Genomic DNA, 24,395 nt, shown 5'->3' on the forward strand with positions numbered 1-24,395 from the left:
AACACAGCACATTTGCACAGCATGACCTTACCTTTACTTCTGAGCACATGTTTGGTGCTGTCTCAGGTTTGCTTCTTTCCTTTGCAGCGCAGGCTGGTAAAGCACAGCTTTTCTTGCATTGCTCTCTTCTGATGGCATTGATTTCACACTCTACATTTGGATTCAAGAGCACCACTTCCAACCTCCTCTGAGAGGTGGCTTCACCTGGTTCCACGCTTTTGTACATTAGTGACTTCTGGGGCTAATTATGGTAATCAATGCCCTCACTGGGCTCTCTCCAGCAACAGGTTAGCATGTTACCAGTCTCATACCCAGCAAGGAGCTGCAATTTCTGTCCAAGCTCCTGCAATACGCTGGCAGCCAGGGACTTACTCCATATGTTCAGTGGCGAGGGCTCATCTACCTGTGGGACCAAAGATGTTGGGCTTGAGCCAATCAGAGTGGTTTTACACAGGGACACATCATAGAACTGGATATTTTTATTTTCTAGTTGTATCACTCTTTAAGAAAGCATCTTCATGCCTTTCAGTATGCTCCTCTGTACAGATGACACTCCTGCCTTGAACTGGGCTGAGGAGAAAAAAACAGCTGTATTATTCAATGAGAGCAGTCCCAGTTAAAAAGCCCAGAAAGCAGACTGGTTATCTCTGCTGCCACAGTCGTGTGTGACCAGGCTGGCAGAGTGCCCCTACATAGCTGAGACTGAGCCACATTTCCTCCCAAGGAAGACACTGCTAGACCAAGCTTAGAAACACCTGTGCAGAGCAGCATCAGGAGATTTGGTGCAGCCAGTGCCAAACCAGCATCCCTGCTGAAGTGCAATACAATGTAATTTAACATGGTTATTGATTTCTCCTCTCCTATGTTAAATTATTTACTCTTGCTCCAGAGAATGATAACCAAATAAATCTAAAATTTTCCTTTCTTAGATGTCACATGCAAAGAACTTTTTGATGTAATAAAACTTTGGGTGTCTAAAAACGTTTTCTCCAGCAGCTACTCATTCTGTCTATCCTATTTTCTGTTGGGCTTTTTTTTTTTTTCTCAGTTTGGAAACTGTGATTTTCTGTGGTTTTGAGAGGGCCATATTTATTATAATTAGAGGCCTGACAATGTGGAAAATTTCTTAATAATTTTTTTGAGTTCTAAAATCTAAAATACAAAGAAAAGGCTTAGTCTTCAAGCCTCTAAACACAAACAAGCTTTGCTGTGACCATACAGTTACCCTTTCCAGTTTCAATGGTAGCTTCCTTCACTCTCTGAATGCATACAAATAAGTTCATACACTGAAAGAATCTAGAGTAAATTTCTGAAATTCCGAAGCAAGTTCAGCAAAACAAGGTTTGTCCTTGGAACAAACATATCAGTTTAAAGCAAATGTGATGAGATCTGAACTTAAAACCCAGTTACCCTGGAAGTCACACCCCAGAGGAATGCTGTGAACACTGGCTCCCAGTACATTAGTCAGCAGACATGAATTTCATGAAATCCACAGAGCTCTGCACCCAGCAATATGCTCTTGTTCAGTCCAAGCCAAAACAACAGAACAAAGCTGTTCTGTGGCATTATATAACTAACTGTTCAGAGTTTTTAAATTAAATATATTAGACTCCTGAAATGCTGACAGCAGAAATGAACAGTAGGTATCACAGCTCAAGGAGGCAGGTTAGATGTAGGACACTGTCACCTTCCCACTTCTCTCTGCTCACACTCCATGGCAGAGTGCCAGCCCCAGCCCTGTGCTGCCCCTGTCTCTCCTGCTCTGTCCTGGCCACATCTACCTTGGGGGTAAGTTTTGTGCTTTCCTTGGAAAAGTAAGTTCCTTGCTCCCACCACTAATGGTGTCACACCCTTACCTAGCAGTAAAGCCAGGGGGAAGAGCTACAGTGAAATACAAGAACAGTTCTGCTTTCTTGCCTTTCTCCTTCATTCTAGTTTTCATCTACAGCAAAATGAATGACTGTTTCCAATTTAAGACTGGAGGAGGTGTGAAGGTGAAATAGAAGACTATCCTGGACATAAAAGAAAATATCTGGTGAAAGAAATACACAGGAACTGCCTCCAGCACTGCAGCTGTAAACATCATTTCCATTACTCCCCAGAATGCAGAAGGGGTGGAGCAGCGAACCCAGAGGAAAGCTGTTACATCAGCAGGCTGTGGAAAAGAAATTGTTAGTGTTTTTCACACTAAATTACTTTCTGGGTGAGGTCTTGAAAATTTTCTTCAGACAAGAAAAGAACCTTCACTGTGTGAATAAGAATACATTAATACATTGGTGTATTAAATTATATAAAATTGATTACAATGTCAAATTCAAAATATAACTTCCTGATAATTTAGGTTCATACCACTCTAAATTAGGGTTTTCAGGAGATATGACCTACAATTATTTCTGAGGCTATACAATGTCTCAGTTTGTTATCTGAAAAAGAAGACTGCTTCCATCTGCAGTTATGGCTCAGTTAGTCAATCAAGAAAGATGCTTTTCTTATAAAAAATAATTTTTATGACTCCATCATAAATACCCCAAAAATTATTTTAAAACAGCAGGGTCTCTGTAGCCTTTCATCCCTTACCAATACCAGGCACAGGCACAGAGATGTGCTGTCAGGGAGATGCTCACTGCAGCATGTCCTAATGTATTTCTACTTTCTGCATTCCTGCCTAATGCAATAGCTCCTTGCCACAGAAACTTCAGGAGTCTTCCTGAGGCACTGACTTGTTTTGTTCACATGAATCTTGTAGTTTAAAAGCAATTTGAAAAGTAAGCTCTAAAGCTGACTTACTTTCACATTTCACAGCATGCCTCCATTGATGCAAACTGAGGAGCATTTGCTCTGTCCCAGTCTGAGTGCACACACAGCAGACTGTGCCTCTCACGGTGACTTTCACCACTCAGAGAGGAGAAATTTGCTTCTTTTCAGAAGCACTCATACATCCCTTGAAACCTGTCCTCCCAGGGACACAGATGTTGGGACACCAGCTGAGGCAAGGCAGTACATTTGGGTTACAGCTGACAGGCTGTAATCTAACTGGTGTTCAGCAAAAAGAAGAAAAGGAAAAAACCCAATCACTAAGGAACATGGAAAGAAGACCACAGTGAACAGAGTTAAATGTGAATTTTTTGTCTGGTTTTGCCATGTTGATCTCGCTACTTCATCTAGGTCATAAGAAAATTTTAGAGATGGCTGAGGAAGTACAAGAATCCTTTGTCCTCAGCAATGGGTGACAAGGAACATCTTTCCTTCTAGAGTCCATAAGACATATTTGCTGTCATGCAGGAAACATTTCCTTGTCTACTTCCAGCATTTAGGCCTAGTATTAAACCTCTGGTCAAAAAAAATTTCCCACTGACTTCAGTGAATTTTTACAGCTGAGTAAGGATATGAGTTTTGGCCCTCAGCTAGGAAAAAGAGTATTAAAGTGTCATAAACACATAAATAATGGCATCAGTCCCAGAAATACAAACAGAAACAAATATAACATCCCACTGCTCAACTCTTCTGGGGGCTGATACAGGCCACTTACTCCCTAGCTGTCCTTCCACACCCTCCTTCCAGGATTAAACCACAGCTGGCAGACAGCTCCCCCCTCCATTCCATGCCATTTCTTGACACTTACATACGATTTGAAAACAAAACACGAAAGAAAACACAACATGCCCTGAGAAAAAAGTCTTTTGCTGAAGATCATAACTGTGTTTGCTTGGAAAATAGTGCAATTGGAGCAGTCTCCTTAGAAGAAAAACAAGAGGAGGTGTCTCTTTGTGTTGTCTTTCAGAAAAGTGTTTCAAATCCTGCTGAATGCTTTGGACTGCATTCAGCCCTTCCCTTAATTCCCCAGCCACCGCCTGCCTTTGTCTGGGAGGCTGGTTAAGAAAAACAAATAGTGAGAAAACAAAAACCTCCAGCTCAAAATGGTGCTCACAGGTCTCTCCTGGCCTACAGCCTGGCCAGTACTTTCCCCTTATCATGCTGTCTAGTACAGCATGCAACTGGGGAAAATAGAATCCATTAATATAATGTGGATGAAACGCTAGGAACAGCTGACTGGCAATAACAAAACAAGGACAAAAAACTCTGAGCTGGTAAGGGCATTCTACAAGGTGTATGTCACCCTCTGCATCCATGAGCATAGACCCTCTTAAAGCAGCCAGATGGGGAATGTGGAACCAGCTGTGAGCCTGCTCACATTAATGTTTGCTTTGCCAGTGCAGTCAGGCCAGCTTCTTACTCTCACTTTGCAATTTTTTTTACAGAGCATTCCTATTTTTGCACATTGGTTATCATGATATTCCCCTCTTAGTCATCCATATTCTCTTATATATGGTGCTAATTCTGGGTCTGGAAGCAGCATAACCTGGAAAATGCTTAACTTTGCTCTGTGCCCTCTCCCCTGAGGGCCTGATGAGCACAGCCTGGGTCCCATAACACCATCTCAAACTGTAGAGACACTGGGTTAATCCTGCTGTTTCTAGCTCACTCACAGCTTGCTTTCACTCTGCTGGATTTTATTTCATTCTGTGTTAAGTGTGACACCACTCTACAATTTATTTTCAGCCTACTCTTTTAAAGAAAGGAGGTTTATGTGAAGGTTCACTTTCACACAAAACTGGTGGAATAACATGCCCAAACATAATGACACTTAGACACACTTTCCAAAAATCATCAGCTGAGTAAACAAGAGCAGCTCAAAGAAATGTCCCCACCTAAACAGAGACAGGCCAAACTGCTGAGCCATGTGGCACCAGCCATCTCTCCCTCTCTGTTGGGGTATCACAGTGACTGTGAATGGTGCCAGAGTCCATTCTGGGATGGAAAGAAATAATGCTCTGAGAAAGCTGCCTTTGTTAGTTCAGCTGACCACAGAAACATTTATTCTGCTTGTGATTTTATCTCCTCTGATGCATTTCCAGATCTCATGTTTGCAGCTTCTGCATGAGATGTATTCTTACTTTATCTGTCTCCAATATGTCCCCTTCTGTCTTCCCTGGGCTTCTGCAGACTTTATGGACTCCTTTACCTGTCACTTCACTTCCAGAGTCAACAAAATCTGTTATGGCACACACCAGGTCGAATGGAACAGCAGCACAATCACTCTTTTTCAAGCTTTCAAAGGCACTACAGGGGTCAGAGTAAGGGGCAGAGCAGTCTGATGTATGAGAGACTAATGGACTAAAGCAAACCACAAAATCACTGCTGTCAGATATCCTGGGACCATTACAGAGCCCAACTACAATAAACACACAACAGGAAGATGTAAGATGACTCAAAATGGAGAATTCAGGGAACTTGGTCATTGATGCTCCCCCCTTTCTCCTGCCACCATCCACAATAAAACCCCAATCCAAACCAGCTCTGTAGATTCTGCTTCTACCTAATTAGAAGACTAGAATGGAAAGCAATAAGTCCAGAGTGCTGTAGGCAGCATTAGTGCACATGCTGTCGTGTCATCCATTGTCAGTGTGAAAGGAGTGCATGGAAATCATGCTGCCATGACACTTGCTGGAGCAGGATGGCCTTTGGTCAGTACTACAGCATTAGTTCAGTCCTATTGAGCTCTGTTCTTGCTGGGAATTGTATCAGGTCAGGAGTGAGGAGATGCCCATGGGTATGAGCCAGGGAAGGGGCAGATGGAACCAGCCAGCCTGGGTGGGGCCAAGGGGGCAGAATTTATACCTCAGTGAGGAACCAGGCATTACCAGCTCTCCCAAGCAAAGGCCTGCCTGCAGAAGCATTTTAAAACATAGCTATGCAACACCAGGCCTGTTTTTAACCTTTATATGTTATAAATTATAATGGCACTATATTATACCATGCTATGTTCAAGTATAGCAAGCAGGAAAAGTATTTTTCAGCCAGCATGGTTATACTAGCAGGAAACCTGTGAAAAGTATAAACTCAGTAAATTAATTTTAAGGACTGGGCTGATTTAATACTTCATTAGTGGATGCCGGCAAATTTGGCATTTTGCCTTGGTTTTCTATAGAGTAGTGGAAATGGGACAAGGCAGTGTCCTTATCATGCATTAGAGTCTTCCCTTTTTTGCTCTATGTGACTTGGAACAAGTGATTTTTTTCCCCCTTGTATTATTTTCATTCTGTACACCAGTTATCTCTCGCGTTAGTCACATTTCCTCAGTGCCCTCAAATGTAAAAGCCTAACACTCTTACGTGCTGTAGGGGACCGTAGCTGCTGTTCCTCCTGAGGGAAAGAAAGGGCTGTTTTTATGAGATTTCTCTTTTCCATTTTTTATCGCTCCGCGCAGCCGGCCCCGGCCCCGCCCCCGCCTCCCCCTCACGGGCCCGCGCGCGCACCCCGGCGGCGGCGCGCGTGCGCGGCGGAGTGCCTGCCGCCCTCCCGGCCGAGTCCTCCGCCGTCCCGGCGTGCCCCGCGCGCACCACAGAGCGTGGCGCCGGCCCCGCCGCTCTCCCCGGCTCGCTCCGTGCGCGCGAGGCGGCGCGGCCGCGGCGACATGGCGGGCGTGGGGCGGGCAGAGGAGCGGGAGCAGCACCTGAACGGCGAGCTGCCCCCCGAGCCCGAGGACAGGGACGGCGCGGCCGGGCTCGGCGCCGACGATGGCGCCAAGAAGAAGCGCAAGAAGAAGAAGAAGGGCAGAGCGGGCCCTGCGGGTAGGAGCCGGGCCGCGCCGCGACCCCGCGCTGACGGGCTGGGCGGCGTGAGGGGCCTCGGCCGCACACCGGGAAGCGGGCGCGGCTCTGCGCGGCCGCGGGGGGCTCGGGGGTCCCGGCGGGCTCAGGGGTCCCGGCGTGCGGATGCCGCCGACGCCGCTGTCCCGGCCCCTGGCAGCGGTGTGGGCTGAGGGGGATCCCCGCGGCTCGGAGGGGCTGCCGGTGCCCGGAGCATGCTGCTGTCGGTCGGCTGCGGCCGGGCGTCCTCCCCGCTCCGGTGTGCGCAAGAGAAGGCACCGCTTCCCTCGCCCTCTCCTCTGCCCCGAGGGGAGAAAGGTGTAGGGCTGCCGCTGCAAAAGTCATCCCGCCTGATGGAGGCTCTGCACCCCTCCCAAGTTCTCGGGGAGAGCTGGAGCAAGTCTGGGCAAATAGTGTAAAGGCGCGATGGTTTGGGTTTGTTTTAGCAGGCCATCAGTTAGCCATGATCGTGCTGTGCGTTTATAATTATCTACCTCACGCCCATATTTTCTCACCAGAGCAGGCTGCTGCTATGGGAAGAAGAATTAGTTACCGTGGCAGAAAAAAGTAATCGGAAGTGTCAGGCTAATCTACCTTTATATGCAGGTTTCATTAACAGCACCTGACGCTGTGCTGTTCTACAGCCTTACACTTTGGGGCTGCTTTAAGACACAAAAAGGCATTGGATGCTCAGGTGTCTGTGGGCTGAGTACAACATAAAGTTTTTATAAAGCTTTGGGGGCTGTTGGTTACTAACACGGAGCTAATGTTTTACAGTAAGTCATACTTTAACTTTACAAACAGGACAAGAAACTGATAAAGAAATGGAAGGTGCTCTTGATGATGTAGCAAAACAATTGGACAAGCAAGCCCTGGAGGAGAAAGAAAAAGATGATGATGATGATGGCAAGTATAACTTATATTTTCTCTTAAAATTTCCAGTTTCAGCTTCTTCCAGAACTCCCTTTTAACAGCATGTTTACAGATGTCTTGGTTTGATTTTGTTTGAGTTTGTTTTTAGAGAGGTGAGATGCAACTATCTATAATTTCTGCTTTTTGTCAATGGTTTTGCTGTCACACAGGTGTACATATAAAAGTAACAGCAATACAGGCTTTGTTAAAGTTTGTGTTTTCAAGGATCTACCTGCTGAAGGGGAATGTTTAGTTTGAGATAAGGTAAGCTATAAATCATTCTCACTTGCATTACCACAGCCAGTAGACATTTATGTCCCAAATTATGTCTCATATTCTTGGCTTAAAACATACAGAGAAAATTTCAAGGGAACATTTTAATTAATAGGTTTTACAGTCTTTACCAGTGACTTGAAACCTGCTCATCTGTAATTATAATTTTTCATTAAAATTGAATTTGGGGGGAAATTAATACATAAGCAAGACACACACTTTGGATGTTGCTTGTGCTGTGTAGCTGATTTTCTAAGCCAGAACCTTGAAAGTGTCTCTGCTGAAATCCAGACCAAGTCCATCTTTTCTGTAGGGAGATCCAGTTAAAGGGCTGTATTTCCTTTGGTTTGATGGATGGTTCTCAACAGAAATGGATGTTCAGAAGGCACATTTCTTAAAGTGGTAATTTAGTTTCATTTTTCTGAATTAGCATATAAAGTTGGCTCAACACTTTGAGCAGTCTGCTTAGACATCTTCTTAGTTCACTTGCTGGAATTTGTCCTTCCAGAATGTCATTTTAATGAATTGGGAATGGAAGTTTTAAAAAATTCAATCAGAGTGCTGAGACATATTAAGTAACAAATTTATCTTTGACCATTACCAATCTGCAGCATCAAGTCTAGTGCAGGTACCTTGCACAGAAATCTGTTCTTATGGCTTGTTTTGTGGAGTTGAATGCAATATGTGCTTTGCCATCATTGCAACTTCAGGAAGAAGTATTGAGGAGGATGGTGAAAACTGTATACAATGGAAAGAAATCTTTGAAATCATGAGAATAGTTAAAGTTCTGTCTTGGGAGAAATAACAATGCTGGTTGCAGATCAAATGCTGTGCTCTCCTAGCCTCTTTACAGTATTAGTAATTGTGTTACAGTATTAGAAAGCATAAAACAATGAAGTGATGCTATGACTGAATTAATAATCTCTCTTTTTCCCTCATATTAGACTTGGATGTGTTTTTAGTAAAACTGATACTTTTGCAGGAAAATGATAACTAATTGAAGTGTTTTGAAGACAGCTGTGTTCTTGCCTGTACTGGTTGTCACTATTTGCCATCTTAATTGTGTAGTTTCAGAATTGTTTTTATAAGACATGCTGCATTAGATTAAAGTCAATAAAAGACCTACTCCCTTTTGCCTTTTATTTTTTTCCTCTTGATAAGCCTGTAACTGGGTGGCCTCAAAAAGGAGACTAACTTTTGAACTCTAGGGGAGATTAGCAAGTGCTCTTTGGATTTCCCTGGCCATGTTAAAATATGCTGATATGTAACATTTTTGCATAATACCGTGCTAAGTTATTAAATGGCTATACCAAAATGATATAAGGTTGGAATTCTGTTTCACAAAGACCTGAAATTGCTTTTCTGGTGACAGTTTCTTTTGCTTAGCAGCTAAGTAAGCTGAAGACAAACAGTGTTGGTAGATGCAGTAGTTCTGTTTCTGGCAGCACAGTTAGTCTGCAGCAGCCCTCAAGGACATGAAAGCATAGGCAGGGCTGCTTTGGCTCACAGTTGGCAGTTTCACGTGCAGTGATGTATGAAAGAGCTACAATACCCAGATACCAACAGCAGCAATATTTAAGAAATGCTGGGGTTTTTTTTCTCTTCAGTTTAGGCCTAGCCTTTGAAAAAATAATCCAGAAATCTCTTGGTGAATGAACTGGAGTATGCCTAATTAATTTCTTTATGAATGGTTTGGGCATTGCTCAAGGTCAGGACAAATGTGACAAAGTTATCACATTTTAAAGAAATTTATATGCACTGGTAAGGATTTTTGGTTGCCTATGAGATACAGATTGATGAAGAATCCTGTAGGTTGGGACCATGTTATAGATACAAAGTATTTATATTTGCAATTTGTTACAGAAACTTAAATTAAAATACTTTAATTTGAGCCAAAATGAGGTGGGAAGGGGCAGGAGTGACACCACTGAAATTTGCCCCAGCTGCAGAATTCCAGCACTCACCATGGCATAGAATTGCTGATGATATTGCCCATCATGAGAGGCTTGAAATCTAGTGACTGGAGCAGCTGGTCAGTGTTTTGGTTTGGTTTTTAAGTACAAGCTTCTGGATAAATAGACTCAAAATGGAATGCTCTGACTTGATTCTAAAAGTTCTTTTAATTTTACTTCTTGCTGTAGTTGAAAATGTTCTATATGTAGATGAGTAGTACTTGTCTACTTTGAAAAGAATTTGTGGTTAGCACCAGAAGGTCTAGGTAGCTGATGGCACCTGAAGTACTGAGTATGAAGTAAGTGGGATTAGATGTTGCCAAATGTGAAGTCTGCAGGGTTGTTGTTACCTCCCAGATGTGGCTGATTCTTGGTGCTTACCTGCTGTGCTCCCTGGAAACCTCCCACTGGTATGGATTCATAGAATGTGTTGGGTAGGAGGCACCTTTAAAGGTCCTCTGGTCCAAGGCCCTGCAGTGATCTTCAGGCAGATCACGTAGTCCAAAGCTCCCTTCAGCCTGACCCTGACTGTTTGCAGGGATGGGGCATCTTCACCTCTCTAGGAAGGCTGTTCCAGTGTTTGACCACCTTTTACCTCACACATTCAGTGCTTTTGCTGAGAGTGGTGTTTGTGACCTTTCCTGTTTTCTCAAGATTAAATTTACCCTGGCCTAGAGTGCTGCCATCTTTACTTCTCTGGGGTCTTTACCTTTCCAGATGCAGTAAGTTCTTGTAGCTGATCAGAAGATGGGGTGGAAGCAGTAGTTTCTAGCTTTTTGTTAGCTCTTGTGTCTAATACAGTGTCCTTTAACAATTCCATGCATCTGTTTGCCTGAATTGAGAGCAGAGGAATATGAGGTAGGACTTTCTGAAAACACTTTACCTGAGCTCTCTTTTTTCCTCTGTTTGGTGATATGTTTGTTGTCAACTTTCAAAACTATTTTCTTAGGTCTGTGTTTGGTGTAGGGACTGAAAATGCTGATGGTTTGGTGGCAGCTTCTGGATGTTGTCTTTTAATCCATTAAATTCTGCTGCAAGAGAAGTGTTTCCAGATAGTCCAGATGTTGTTGTGTTCTATTCAAACATTGATTCTTTTAAGATTATTTTGTGTTCAGCTGAGCACTTTCTTTCCTATAGATGGAGATGGTGAAGGAGATGGAGCAACTGGGAAAAAGAAGAAGAAGAAGAAAAAGAAGAAAGGACGTAGGTATCAAGCACAAAAATACAGACTATGTGAATCTTTGGTATTATGTGTGTGCAAGTGCTGGTCTTGCAGCTGAAACAAATTGAAGGGTGCAGTTTGTGTTTTTAGGCTAAGTCTGGCAAGTTATCTTCTTTCTGGTGTCCCTGAATGCCATTGAGGGCATTCATTGGCCTCCAGCATTGGCTAAATGAAGTCATATGAGGGCATTGTGATACAATGTTGTCTTGGTAGAAGCCCAGATTCCAGTTAAGGGGATCTTCAATAACTTCTGCAGTTTAACTTTTATGGTTGAAATGAGAGGGTTAGTATTTCCAGAGTCCCACGTGTAACACTTCCTTGTACTCAACAGCTAAGGTCCAGACAGATCCACCTTCTATTCCAATTTGTGATCTGTTTCCCAGCAATGTGTTCCCAAAGGGAGAAGAATGTGAATATCCACCAACACAAGATGGGTGAGTGTTTTAAGCTTAAGGAAGAAATGCTTTCATTTTGATGTGCTGAAAAAAATATTAATGTGCAACTAAATGGACAAAATGAGTAATGTACTTTGGCGTTTGCCCTTTTTTTCTTTAACTGGATTATCAAGGAACTCATTGAATACCGGTCTTCAGGCCAGAAATGTTTGTCTTTCCCTACCCTTTTAATTAAGGTGCAGCCAGTATGAGCAGAATTGCTGTGAGGCAGGAGGCCCTTGAGACCCATGGTGCTGACAGACTTTCAGCAGGCAGCTTGTAAGAAAAACTTTGTCTGAATTAGAAGTGAGTGAGGGTTTAAAATTCAGGGAGGTGAGACACTATTATGCAGCAGTTTTGTGGCCATTGAGATGCCAACTTTCTGCTACTTACTTTTTGGTAGAGACATATCAATCTGTCCATTTAATTTAAAAGCCTACATGGTATATTCTGTACTTTGCTTCTCTCTCTTGGAATTAAGGTGCAGTTATTGTAACCTCACCTGTTGTTGTAACTCATAGTAATGTGGGAATAACGTGCAATTGCACTAAACAACCAACAGCTTCCAGTGGCTCACTGGAACAGAGATCTGCACCCTTATGTTTTTACAGGAGACTACTGTTTCTTTGTGCATTGTTAGAAACGAAGACATAGCAACTTGAATGAGTTTTCCTGATTTTTTTTCCTATGTGAAGTGTTGTGGAAGGTCACATTTTACCTGGGGGAAACAGAGGATGCATGGCACAGAATTACCTTGAATTGTATGCAAACTTGAATGAAAAGACCAGGTATTACTGAAATTTTAGACTTCCCAGGAAATATTGAATCAAAGCTCTGAAAAAATAGTTTAAACCAAAGGGAGAGAGTAGGTAGATATTTGTATGTCTGAAAGCATTGTCTAGATTTCAGTGACTTTTACTTCAGAATAAAAGTACTCTGGAATGTTGTTTCTATTGGTTATTTAAAATCAATGCCTATTTCTCATGGAATGTAAGTAAAATAAGTAAGAGAGGTAATGCTTCCAGTACCCCCTAGAAATTGTGTTCAGATAATATGGTTTCATTTTTATGAAAAGCTTTCAAGGAAGCTTCTTCTTTTTCATTATTTTAGTTTGAACACAATTTCCAAGAGCAGCATTTCATCAGCATGCTAATGAAGTGCTTGCACAGGGTAGTTCTGGCAGGCTGATCCAGGAGTGATTCTTTAATGTTTAAGAGTTAAGTGTTTAACCTGGGCCACGTTCATAAGAATATGATTTAAACTAGAAAACTAGATAATAAACAACTTCATCATGTACATAGTTTATTAACAAATAACACACTCTTTTTGCACCTCTAATACATATTCAGCTGTTGAAGATTAAAATATTTTCTCTGGTTTAACTACCCTTTATTGAAAAGAAAAAGGTCAAAAGCCATAAAAACAAACCTCCTTTCATAACAGGATTTAAGTGGGGTGTCTTTTCTGGACCTGATGTTCTGCTATGGAGGAAGAATATATGCTTCTAAAGAACCTGAAATAGTTTCCTCATGTAATGTGCTTAAGCAAATATGTGCTTAGTTTTCTTCCTAATTTAAATATTCAAATCTTCCTATGCTACTTTAGTATTTGCTAATATAAGCCACTACTTAAATTAGTAGCTGACATTAATGCCAGGACATTTCATATTCTGAGTAATTCCTTCATTTTATGTATTGGTGGAGCATTTTTGTGCCATGTCTTATTCATGCTGAGGTCAGTAGGGTTTTGCCTTTGATTTTTTTAAGAGTTGCACTTCTATTCTTAACTGTTAATGTCATGTGCTTTCTAAAGTTACCTCTCATCAACCCACAATTGTGTATTTTGTGTGAGAAGTTCAGCTAGAAGTGGGCGTCATTCAAATTTCAGCCTAAAAATAATAGCAGATAATCAATGCTTCCATAGACAAGAGACTAACAGGTTTAGCATTTTTATATCTCCAGTTGTTTGGTGGGGGGGAGGTTGTTTTGGGTTTTTTGAAGCTTGTGTTTTTTCTTGCAGATGTGGGAATTTGAAATGATACAACCAGGAGGGCAGAAAATTAATAAGCAATATTTCATGATACACCAATTCTGTTAAAATAGAATTCAGGAATTCTTGACCCTGCCTACTTGTTTCTGCCTCTTTGCTGTTACAGAGTCTCTGACTGGTTTGCTTGGGAATGTACCTTGAGGATGAGCTAGTTCCATCCCCCCTGCCATAGGCAGGGACACCTTCCACAGTTTCTCTGGGCAGCCTGTTCCAGTGCCTTAACACCCTCACAGTAAATGAATTCTTCCTAGCTTCTAATCCAAACCTACCATCTTTCAGTTTATAGCCATTGCCCCTTGTCTTGTCACTCTATGACCTTGGAAAAAGCTCTCCCTTTCAGGCTCTGGAAGGTGCTCTGAGGTCTCCCCAGAGCTTTCTCTTCTCCAGGCTGCAGGGCCCCAGCTATTCTCAGCCTGTCTTCACAGGATGCTTACAGCCATGATCATTTTCATGGCCCTTCTCTGCACCCACTGAAACAGCTCCACATCTTTCTTATCTTGGGGGCCCCAGAGCTGAATGTAATACTCCAGGTGGGGTCACAGTAGAGGGGTAGAATCACCTTCCTTGACCTGCTGGCCACGGTGCTTTTGATGCAACCCAGTGTGTGATTTGGCTTTCTGGGCTGTCAGTGCACATTGCTTGGCCATGTGGAGCTTCTTATCCACCAACATCCCCAAATCCTTCTCCTCAGAGCTGCTCTCAATCCATTCTTCACCCAGCCTGTGTTTGTGAGGGGATTGTCCTGAGCCAGGACAGGGCGCAGAACCTTGCACTTGGCCTTGTTGAACGTCATGAGGGTCACACAGGTCCACCTCTCAACCTTGGAGTGGTCCCTCTGGATGGCATCCCTTCCCTCCAGCATGACTGCATCATCTGGGGGAAGATAGTCTGAGGAAATGCTTTTCTGGATTTCTTTGATCACTATAATCTAAATTACAGTGTGGTTCTGTAAAGATTTGTACTGGTGAAAACTGCAGGCTGTGAACTGGAGTAAAAAGCTGGACCAAATGGTTTGGAGCAAGAGTTGAATTTCTTCAGCTGACATGTGGCAGGCAGCACATTAGGGGGAAAAAAAGCTTGTTAGCTCAGGTACCTGTGTTAGCTCATGTACCTGTGGGAGGACTTGTGTTTGGCATGAGGCCTTCATCTGACCAACTGATTTTTCATGTGTCCTGAAGTGCTTCAGCCCTAGCAGAAGTTCTTGTTCCTCCCTTGCTGAGCTCCCAGGTGGCAGTAGTGCAGCTTTTTCAGCACAATGCTTTGGGTCTGCTGCAGTGTTTTTACATGTAGAGGCAGTTCTGTCCCCCGGCTGACTTGTGTGAAGTGACAATATGCTGAAATACAGTAAGACAGAGTGAGGATGGCTTCCTGCCAGTTTGCTGGAGTTGCACTCCAGTCTGTGACAGATGGCAGAACAGCTGCCCAGACTCTGTCAGCAATTCTTGCTACCAAGGGGTGTTCGCTGCTGGAATCCAGAACAGTCTGAAAGGATCTTTGAGTCTCTGTCCCCAGTGTTTTTCTGCAGTGCACCTTTTCCATTTTCAGTGACTACTGTGCTGGCAGGAGTCCAGTTTTCTAGTGGCAGTGCAGGAGTCCAGGTTTTACAGCACGTTGCTTTCTTTTCTTGGTATTTGCTGGATTGAGGCAAATTGTAGGAGTAGTATGTGTGATGCTTGCTACTGGAGCAAGAAAACTGCTCAGAAAGGTAAATGTGGGATTTCTGCTTTACACTTTGATCTGAAAAGAAGCAGAAGATTCAATAGAAACAAGCAAAAGGGTCCCAAAATATTTTGTGTCCTCTGATCATCCTGAGAAAGATTAATGGAATAGCCTGTTATCCTCCTTTATCTTTTCAACTATTATACTGAAATACTCAGTATAAATATATATACTTATAAATCTGTATGTAAGTATATATTCTTAGTTCAAAATGCAGCAAAACTCAAGGGCATAGTCCCTTGGTTCACTTGTACCAGTTTCTTGGCTGTAAGGGAAACTCAGAGTGGAGCTAAGATACGTGTCTGTGAAACAGGTAAAAAGCTACACCTTCGGATTTCAAAAGCTAATCCTTTACACTCTGTGTACTCAGTTGTTTGCTTGGAATCAACTCATTTGCATTAATTTCTAAATTTGAAAATCAGTGTATTTCAGCATCTTTGTCCACCACCCATTTTCTTTGAAGACCCACCTGCTAGCGTGTGTAGCAGTGTATTGTTCTAGTACTTTTTGTCTGGCATAACATGTACAGAGTTCTTTGAGTCATCACTAGGGTTTTTTGCACTATTGTGTGGCTACAGCTTCACCATTTGAAGGGTTATCTCTACTTTGTAGTCAGAGTAGTCTTCTAGCTAAGTTCTGACAGTTATTGGAGTACTTTAATTATGTTTTTGTTTGTTTGCTTTCATGGAACCTTAGTCACATTGGATTTTTGCATAATACAAAATATATTCAAAGCTAATCTTACCCTTAATCCTATATTAAAAACTATTTCTGTCTTTGTTCTATGAGCCTACCAAAGAGCCACAATGAGTGGTGCTCTCCCATAACAAATGTTAATTCACCATCCAGCCCATTTAGAAAGTAACATTCTGGCATGTGTCATACTTACCATGCACTGTGTTAGGTGTTATTACTTAAATATTCTGAGCGTGACTGAAAATAATACTGGAACTGCAAGCTCTTAAATTTTGAAGATGCTTATTGTCTGTGTCAGCAGCAGTTTCTGGGCCAAGCAGCCACACTACAGTGCTGAGGTTCATCTCTGTACAGGAACAATGCTGTCTGAATGAATAAGATTGTTAAAAAAATAAACTTTTTGCATGAGTAGAGCCTGATGCAGTTTTTTGCCCTGCTAAACTTAAGGTGGAATTGCAGGTATTAATATGAATTTTGTACACCTGTTCTGTGTCTTGGAAAACTTGGGCATCCTTCAAGCACCCTGCTTGTCTGGGCCTTTGGTAGGATGTTATTGCCTTGCACAGCTGCTAGTCTGTGGTACTGATAGATTTTTTTTTTTTTTTTTTTTTAATAGGCTTCCTTTATTCTGAAAATTGTATAAATCAGGATCTTTTCTTACACAGGGGAATGTAGACCTGACTGGTTAATAAACACTTGGCAGGCTTTAGACAGAAGTTGTAATGACTGCTGTGATTACAGTAACTTGTTTAAAACATTTCCTTTGTTTTCAAGGCGAACTGCTGCTTGGAGAACAACTAGTGAAGAGAAGAAAGCACTAGACCAAGCCAGTGAGGAAATCTGGAATGATTTTCGGGAGGCTGCAGAGGCACACAGACAAGTGAGGAAATATGTTATGAGCTGGATAAAACCTGGAATGACAATGATAGAAATCTGGTAAGGACACACATCTTCTAGAAGACCTGTGCTGTAGATTTTTCTTCATTTTCCAGAGAGGGAGAGATTTAGTCTCAGTTTTGTGTGCTTAATTCACTGCGTATTGAATGTTGAGGAGATTTGTGTTTGAAGTACACAACCACCATTGCCAATAATTTCCTTTAAGCTTCTTCTTGCATTTTTAGCTTATGCAGCTTTACAGGGCCTGGGATTATACTGAATTTTAAACTAAGCTTTCCATGATGTTCATGTACTTTGATTATGTGCTTCATTTAGTTTTCAGTGCCTTTGCTACTCTGCAGCAGTGCTGGGAGAAGCAGCAATAGCAGCACTGCTGCTGCTTGCCAGAATTGTCATGAAATGGCATGTGGACAGTGAGGTGCAGTCTGTGCTGGGGACTGGGCAAGGAGAGGAGGCATAAAACCAGCATGGCTGTGTAATCAGTCCAGGGCAGGAAGGTTTGGACTATGTTTAGTCTTCTTTGACTGACTGCTGTTTCTGGTGGAAGCACAGTGGGGGTTTTTATTATTCTCAGTTAGTAAGAAATAACTGAGCAAATGGATTCGGATGAATGTGAATTTGATTAAGTTTAAAGAAAGAATTAGCCTGGACTGATTTTTGTGACTCTTCCAACTATTACTTTTTCTGTCCTTCAGTTTATCTAGATTGAATGTCTACTGTCCAAGCACTGCACTGATCCCGAACAGTTTAGCTTCCAAAATCAGGTGCTTTCAGCCTGGTGTGACTGAGGACTGTGCTGACAAGAGTAGGATAGTAAGAAAGCTAATGAGAGCTGATCCCCAAGGTAACTGTGCAAGGATAACAGAAAGACATAATATGCCATGAGGGAAAGTAGAAGAAAGGCAGCTCACTGGTCTGGGTGAAACAAATCTGTTTTAGTGAATTATAGTTTGGCTGTTCTAAGCACACATTTTTTCAAAACATGACTGTTCTTGCTAAAGTACCCTGTGGGGCCTTGCTGATTAAAATATGCTCTCTTTTTTCATATTTCTCTGGCTTTCTTAAAATCAGAGTTTGGTGCACTGCAGTGAGCTGCAGTTTACCTCATTCACTGACACTGAAGGAGAATGCACCGTTGGATGTGTATTTGTGGATTTGCAGTAGCTAGCATCTTGAGATTAGACAAAACCAAAAAACAAAGGCTAGTCTCACAAGGTTTTATTTTATCATAGTTACCACTCAGTTTTTTAAAAAAAAGTCCTTTTATAATCAGTTTTTTAATAAATAAGAGGCTTTACCTCCTTTTTCCCATCACTTTTTAAATCACAGTAATTATAAAGAATGCATTTAATTTGCCTAAACTTTGGTTGTCTAACATCTGCTGTTCAGGAAGAATTGGTTAAATGTACCTTGTAAGGGTAAATATTTTAAACTTAAATTAAAAACAATAGAGAAGGACTCATTTTTGCCCAAGAAAGGGTAGAGGAAACAACACAAAGAGCTGAAGATTGTTGTGTTGTGCCTATGTTTTTCAGCCTAGGGTTGTCTGTCTACTTAGCATATAAATAGTTTGATTTGGTGTAAAAACATTTGCTTTAATATTTTTCTGAGGTTTTGTTCTTGCATTGATTTATTTGAAGTCATCATAAAAAAGACTAATGACAACTCTCCTCTTCTTTTTTTCTTCTCCCTCCTCTCTGCCTTTCAGTGAAAAACTAGAAGACTGCTCACGTAAGCTGATCAAGGAAAATGGTTTAAACGCAGGTCTTGCATTTCCTACGGGGTGTTCTCTGAATAATTGTGCTGCCCACTACACTCCCAATGCTGGAGATCCAACAGTCCTGCAATACAATGACATTTGCAAAATAGATTTTGGAACACATATTAGTGGTTAGTTTTCATTTATTAATTAAAACTTTGAGAATGTTCTTCGGTGTAAATACTATGAAGCTGACTAACTTCTGCTGATTTCAGGTCGAATTATTGACTGTGCTTTTACAGTCACATTCAATCCAAAATATGACAGACTATTACAAGCTGTAAAGGATGCCACAAATACTGGAATAAAGGTATGATCCTTATGTAAGTAGTTTAAAAAGACTTTTTCAGTAAATGTTGTGATTCTTTTCCATTTGTATTTGCATTTCTTTGCAGTGTGCTGGAATAGATGTACGTCTCTGTGATGTGGGAGAGGCCATACAAGAAGTTATGGAGTCTTATGAAGTTGAAATTGATGGCAAAACATACCAAGGCAAGTTATTTTCTTCATATAGGGATAGTTGTTTTAGAAGTGTGAATCTGTATATCAATTTGTATAAATACTGATTTCAACATAAGATATTGAAAAGACTTTTCTGCTAGAAGTATGGTGTGGTTCTTGCATAAATACATGTTTATGGCTGGCTTGCCTTTCCTTTGGAGAAACATTCTTGGCTTATACTCCCAAGTATTGCATCTCTTAACAGATAAGATGATAAGATGAATGCTAAACAGCAGTTTTGAACTGTACAGATAATTTGATCCTTGCTGTTTGGCTTTATTAATAAGCTTTTATTACTGTTGGAGTTGCTGCTCTTTAATAATGAAGCCTTGCTAAAGCCTACAAAACTAGCCTGTGTTTTGGCTGGTGTTTGTACAAGATAGTGGATAGTTCTGTGTTTGGTTCCTGTGCACTATGATGACTCACTATTACACTTTGAATATGGAATAACAAACCAAATTGCCCTAAAGGGTTCACCATTTGTTAGGAAATTGCCTGTAATATTCGTGTTCTCTTCCAAAGTGAAGCCAATCCGCAATTTGAATGGACACTCCATTGGGCCCTATAGGATACATGCAGGAAAAACAGTACCCATTGTGAAAGGAGGAGAAGCCACAAGAATGGAGGTAAGTTGAGTTCTTTATTCCTTCTGTTAAATTTCCCCAGTATCATTGCAAGAACAGTATTTCTGTGCACTTTTCATTTGTAGTTTTTGTCATTCTGGTGAATAATTGCAGTGGAATAAGTGCTGTAATGTGTAATGCTCCTGTACAGGAGTAGTTCTGTCTCAGTGCCTTCTTCATTTTAGCCCTGGAGTGTTCAGGTATCTAACACTTCCTGAAACTGAAGCCTTGGAACACTGCTATTTAAAAAACAAACCAAAAGAAACCCACCACTGTTGAAATCTGAATGCCACAGTGTGTCAGTGGTCACAAGGGTTGCAGGATGAAGAGAGAGGCGAGAATGTTGACCTCATGTTCAGAAGGCTTGATTTATTATGTTATGATATATATACTACATTATGACTATACTAAAAAGAAATAGAAGGAAAATTCTCAGAAGGCTAGCTAAGCTAAGAATAGAAAAGAATGAATAACAAAGATCTGTGTCCCTGCAGAGAGCAAGAGCAGCTCTGCCGTGAGTGGTCAGTAAATCCAAACATCCACAGGAGACCAATCACAGATCCACCTGTTGCATCCCACAGCAGCAGATAACCATTGTTTACATTTTGTTGCTGAGGCCACAACTTCTCAGAAGGGAGAAAAATCCCAAGAAAGGATTTTTCACAAAAGATGTTTGTGACACCACAGTAATACTAAAACTCCTACATATTTATTTCTCTGTGTGTATATGTTATTAATGGAGTGTTGGAATGTTGCATTAGGAACATTCATGAAAAGAAAAGAAACATGAAAAGGAATTCATATTTAGGGGTGAACTGGAATTCAGGAAATGAGAGTTTTCCTGAATGACTTGTAGGTCATTCATACTCTATGTTTGTTTCTTTTGTAATGAAATCTTCTCTCACTCAGATAATTCTTGATAAATACATCTGAAGTGTAGTTTTGGAGAACTTTTTGTGAGTACTGTTAGAGTATTTTTCTTCAGAAGCTTCCAATGTAGTTTTTCTCTGCAGATACAAAGTAATTAAGTGTATTTGTAGTTAATGTGAGAGGCTAGTTCAAAGATGTTGTTTGGGTAGTGTTCTGGAGCAGGGAAAGGGCAATGGCTGTACATGATGTGACAAAGTACCAGTTGGGAAGGCAGTATTCAAACATGGAGCCTGAGATTTAGCCATCACTGAAGCTCTTGTTCTCATGAGATAAGATTTAAAAGATGGGTGATGAGACAAGATGCTTTTAATTTTATTCTAAGCTTCATCACTAATGATCACCAGTAAGTCTATCAGGATAGATAAGGCTTGTCAGAGCTGAATAGGCACAAGTGTGGTCTGGACAGGATTGTTTTTTGAGGTAGGCTCACTCTCATCACCCAAAACTTGTATCATAGTTGTTTACCTATGATGTGCACAAAAAGACAAAGTTTAAATTATCTTATCTATAAGACTGTGCAAAGGGATTAAGAGTATTGGAAAAGGAACATAGAAAAACTTGTGTGTTCTTCTTAGTTTGACTTAGTTAATGGCTTAGTTTTGGGGAGAAGACTTTTTCTAATTTCTTCAGCCTCTGTAGGTTACTTAGGACACAATTCTACATCGTTAAGTACGGTGAGGATGACAATGAAGAATGTGAAGCATAGCCAAGGTCTTGCTGTACTATGCTAATTATAGTATCAAACTGCAATCCAGGGAGTTTTTTGTGACTAACAGAGCCTCTGATGATCCTTATTCAGAAAAAGTGGGTTTTAAGTGAATCTTGTGGCAGCACTGTATGGGGCTTTTTGAGACTCAGTTTTTTAAATGAGTCAGTTGAATATTCAGGGACATCTTCAAAAGTTTGTCTTGAATTTGTAGCCTGTTACTGCTTTTCATATGGCTTCTCATTCTGGGCTGGTGACTTTAAAAGCAGCTTAATAAAATAAACAGTGAACTCACAGTGTCCGTCAGTGTTTGATGCTGTGGCTTGTTAAGTCCCTGTCACAGTCCTGTTGTTAAGGATGTGTGAATGCACTTGGCAGAAATGAGTTTGTATAATGGCATTTCAGTATGTTCTTGCCTAGAATTTTGATAATGCCCTTGCAGATATGTATCACCTTCATTTCTTCAAGAAATTCATCTTGTGGAATGAAAATGAGCAGGTTAAGGGTATATACTAGCACCTGTTGTCAGAAAATTCTTGCAGAAATTGGGCAGTATGTGTCAGTAATCAACATCTATTTGCTATGTCTAAACTATACATATCCCAGGACTTATACCTGAATAGCACAGAAGTACTTCTAGGTAGCAAAAGTAGTCTCTTAGCTGTGTTAGATGTATGCCTTGACAATGTTTTAACTGCAAGGACTTGGAGAAATTGTGACTAGAGACATGCTGATGCTTCTGACTTGAAATAAAATGCTACTAATGTAAATAGTTGATGGTAGTTGTAACTCTAATGTGTGAAATCTCCATGCTGAATTTTTTCTACATTGATTTGACAATTGAATCTATTCCCATTTAATGACTCGTGTTCAGAAGTGTAGTACTGAAATGTTGTATCACAATGACACAATGTCACATTTTCCTATTGCACCATGTTCCATTTTTCTCTCCTTAGGAAGGTGAAGTGTATGCCATAGAAACCTTTGGTAGCACAGGAAAAGGCGTTGTTCATGATGATATGGAGTGCTCTCATTACATGAAGAACTTTGATGTCGGCCATGTGCCAATAAGGTTGGATTTTGTTGGTGTATTTTGATAGAGCTGCCACGCCCTTGGGATTCAAATTTGATACAATGCATGTTCTTCACTAATTAATAAGGCTGTCAAGGATTGGAGGGGCAATACTAGCAATATTGTTACAAAATACACTCTCATTGTTAGTGTGGAATAACACAGAATTATTTCCAAGAAACAGAAAATGGAGAAAATATGTTTTGGGAATACAATCTTCCTGCCATAATTTTTTTTATGATTCATAATATATAGATTATATTTGTGCATTCACCTGTGTATTAAATGTATAGTGGGTTTTTTTAGTCAGTATCTGTACTGTGGTTGTATGTCACAATCTTTGTCTTGCTGCTGTTCCCAGAATCTATTAAGCTGTTTGTGCCGTCTGTTTTATTTTATGGATATTTTGAGAGTTTTGAGTTTTTGTTTTAGTGCATAGCTGTAAAAAGAAGAAATTCCTCATTTTAGATTTCACTGGGTTTGCATTTTGGCATTTGTAGGAGTGCAACATATTTTCTGAAACAAAGACCACTCTGGTCAGAAACGTAGCAGGCAGACATGCTTTTCCATAGCACATACCAGGAGTGTGAGAGAGGATAGGAAGAATTAGACTAAAGATCTCAAAGGAACTGCTTGACTGCAACTAAGCTTAGTTTTTAGAAGATCTATAAATATATATATTTTTTATGTCTGCATATTGTAAGAAATATGAATAAAAAGCTTACTGAGTATTTACTTCAGAAGTGAAAACTCAGCATTTTAAACCACCAAGCTTCTTCCAAAATTAGTTCAGATGACTGACCACTCTGAATGAGGAAGAATTCTGTTTTTCTATAAAATGAAATGTCCTTTTATTTTTTAAGAGAGAGATTTCTGTCCCTGTGTTTGGTTTAGCTTGCAGATAGGTTCACAGTCTGTTTTGAGGGATATCTATTTGCAGGAGGAGAGCGCACTTCATTTTCTAAAGAGAACGTGTGACTGATGTAGAGAGACATCCCAATCTAGGCACTCTGAAAACACCTTGCAGTCTAACCTTAGTTGGTGCGCTTTATTTCTGTAGCGAGTGCATGCCGGTGATATCTCTGAATTCTCCAACACGTTCTTGTTTGGTTTTCTCCCTCCAAGGCTTCCGAGAGCGAAGCACCTGCTGAACGTTATCAACGAAAACTTCGGTACTCTCGCCTTCTGCCGGCGGTGGCTGGATCGCCTGGGGGAGAGCAAGTACCTGATGGCGCTGAAGAACCTGTGCGACCTGGGCATCGTGGATCCCTACCCGCCCCTGTGCGACATCAAGGGCTCCTACACGGCGCAGTTCGAGCACACCATCCTGCTGCGCCCCACCTGCAAGGAGGTCGTCAGCAGGGGCGACGACTACTGACTCAGAGCCACCTCGGCACCTTTGTGTCCGGGCTGTCTGGGCACACGCTCTGCCAGAATTCATTTGCAACGCATTGTCTGTTTGAACGGTGGACCGGTGTTCATACTTTCCGTATTTGGAAAGGAAGGAATTTAATCTAAGGCAAGTCTTCTAATTGTAACTAACCATGGAAAAAAAGCTTTCAGGCCTTTAGAAATATTTCAAAAGTTACTTATTTTTTCTGTTCAGGGAAATACGTGCTATAAAGCTCAATTTTTAGTTTGGAATGAGTTATACATTTTGTTCTGAACATTTATGATAAAAGATGCTTTTCAAATATTTATATGACCATATTCCTACTTGAATGCTTTGAATGACTACACCTGATTTCTGCGCCCCAGTCCTCTATGATATTGCCTTTTAAACTTCCTGGAATCCATTTTGTAAAAAATAAAGATAAATTTTCAAATCTGAAAATATATATAATTTTTAGAAGTCTGGTTATGATTCTGGTCAGGAGTCCACTGGGAAACCGCTCTATTAAATATTTTGCAAACTTGATTTGCCATTTCTTGTCTTGAAACTGGACCTTGTCTTACCCTTCATATGAAACTTGGCCTTTCATGCTTGTTTAAATAGTCTT

The 24,395-nt window shown here is 41.0% G+C and overlaps 1 protein-coding gene across 1 annotated transcript; it reads left to right on the plus strand.

Annotated features, from left to right (window-relative positions):
• Positions 1-6,460: 6,460 nt before the first annotated feature.
• On the plus strand, positions 6,461-24,313 carry METAP2 (methionyl aminopeptidase 2). Its single transcript, XM_054278861.1, has 11 exons — positions 6,461-6,632; positions 7,455-7,556; positions 10,925-10,990; positions 11,341-11,443; positions 16,682-16,843; positions 18,513-18,694; positions 18,779-18,873; positions 18,959-19,055; positions 19,587-19,690; positions 22,280-22,395; positions 23,521-24,313. The coding sequence occupies exons 1-11, from the start codon at positions 6,476-6,478 to the stop codon at positions 23,771-23,773; spliced, it is 1,437 nt and encodes a 478-aa protein (XP_054134836.1). The 5' UTR covers positions 6,461-6,475; the 3' UTR covers positions 23,774-24,313.
• Positions 24,314-24,395: the final 82 nt, after the last annotated feature.

This window comes from Melozone crissalis, unplaced genomic scaffold (genome assembly GCF_028551555.1).
Source record: "Melozone crissalis strain CALT ecotype California unplaced genomic scaffold, PUWL_Pcris_2 ptg000004l_1, whole genome shotgun sequence".
NCBI classification, from domain to species: domain Eukaryota; kingdom Metazoa; phylum Chordata; class Aves; order Passeriformes; family Passerellidae; genus Melozone; species Melozone crissalis.

Bases quoted from the DNA above. Each gene is read 5' to 3' on its own strand.
- METAP2 (XM_054278861.1), top strand. From the start codon at position 6,476: ATGGCGGGCGTGGGGCGGGCAGAGGAGCGGGAGCAGCACCTGAACGGC. The intron at 7,557-10,924 runs GCAAGTATAACT...TCTTTCCTATAG, and splicing joins AAAAGATGATGATGATGATG to ATGGAGATGGTGAAGGAGAT. The intron at 11,444-16,681 runs GTGAGTGTTTTA...TTTGTTTTCAAG, and splicing joins TATCCACCAACACAAGATGG to GCGAACTGCTGCTTGGAGAA.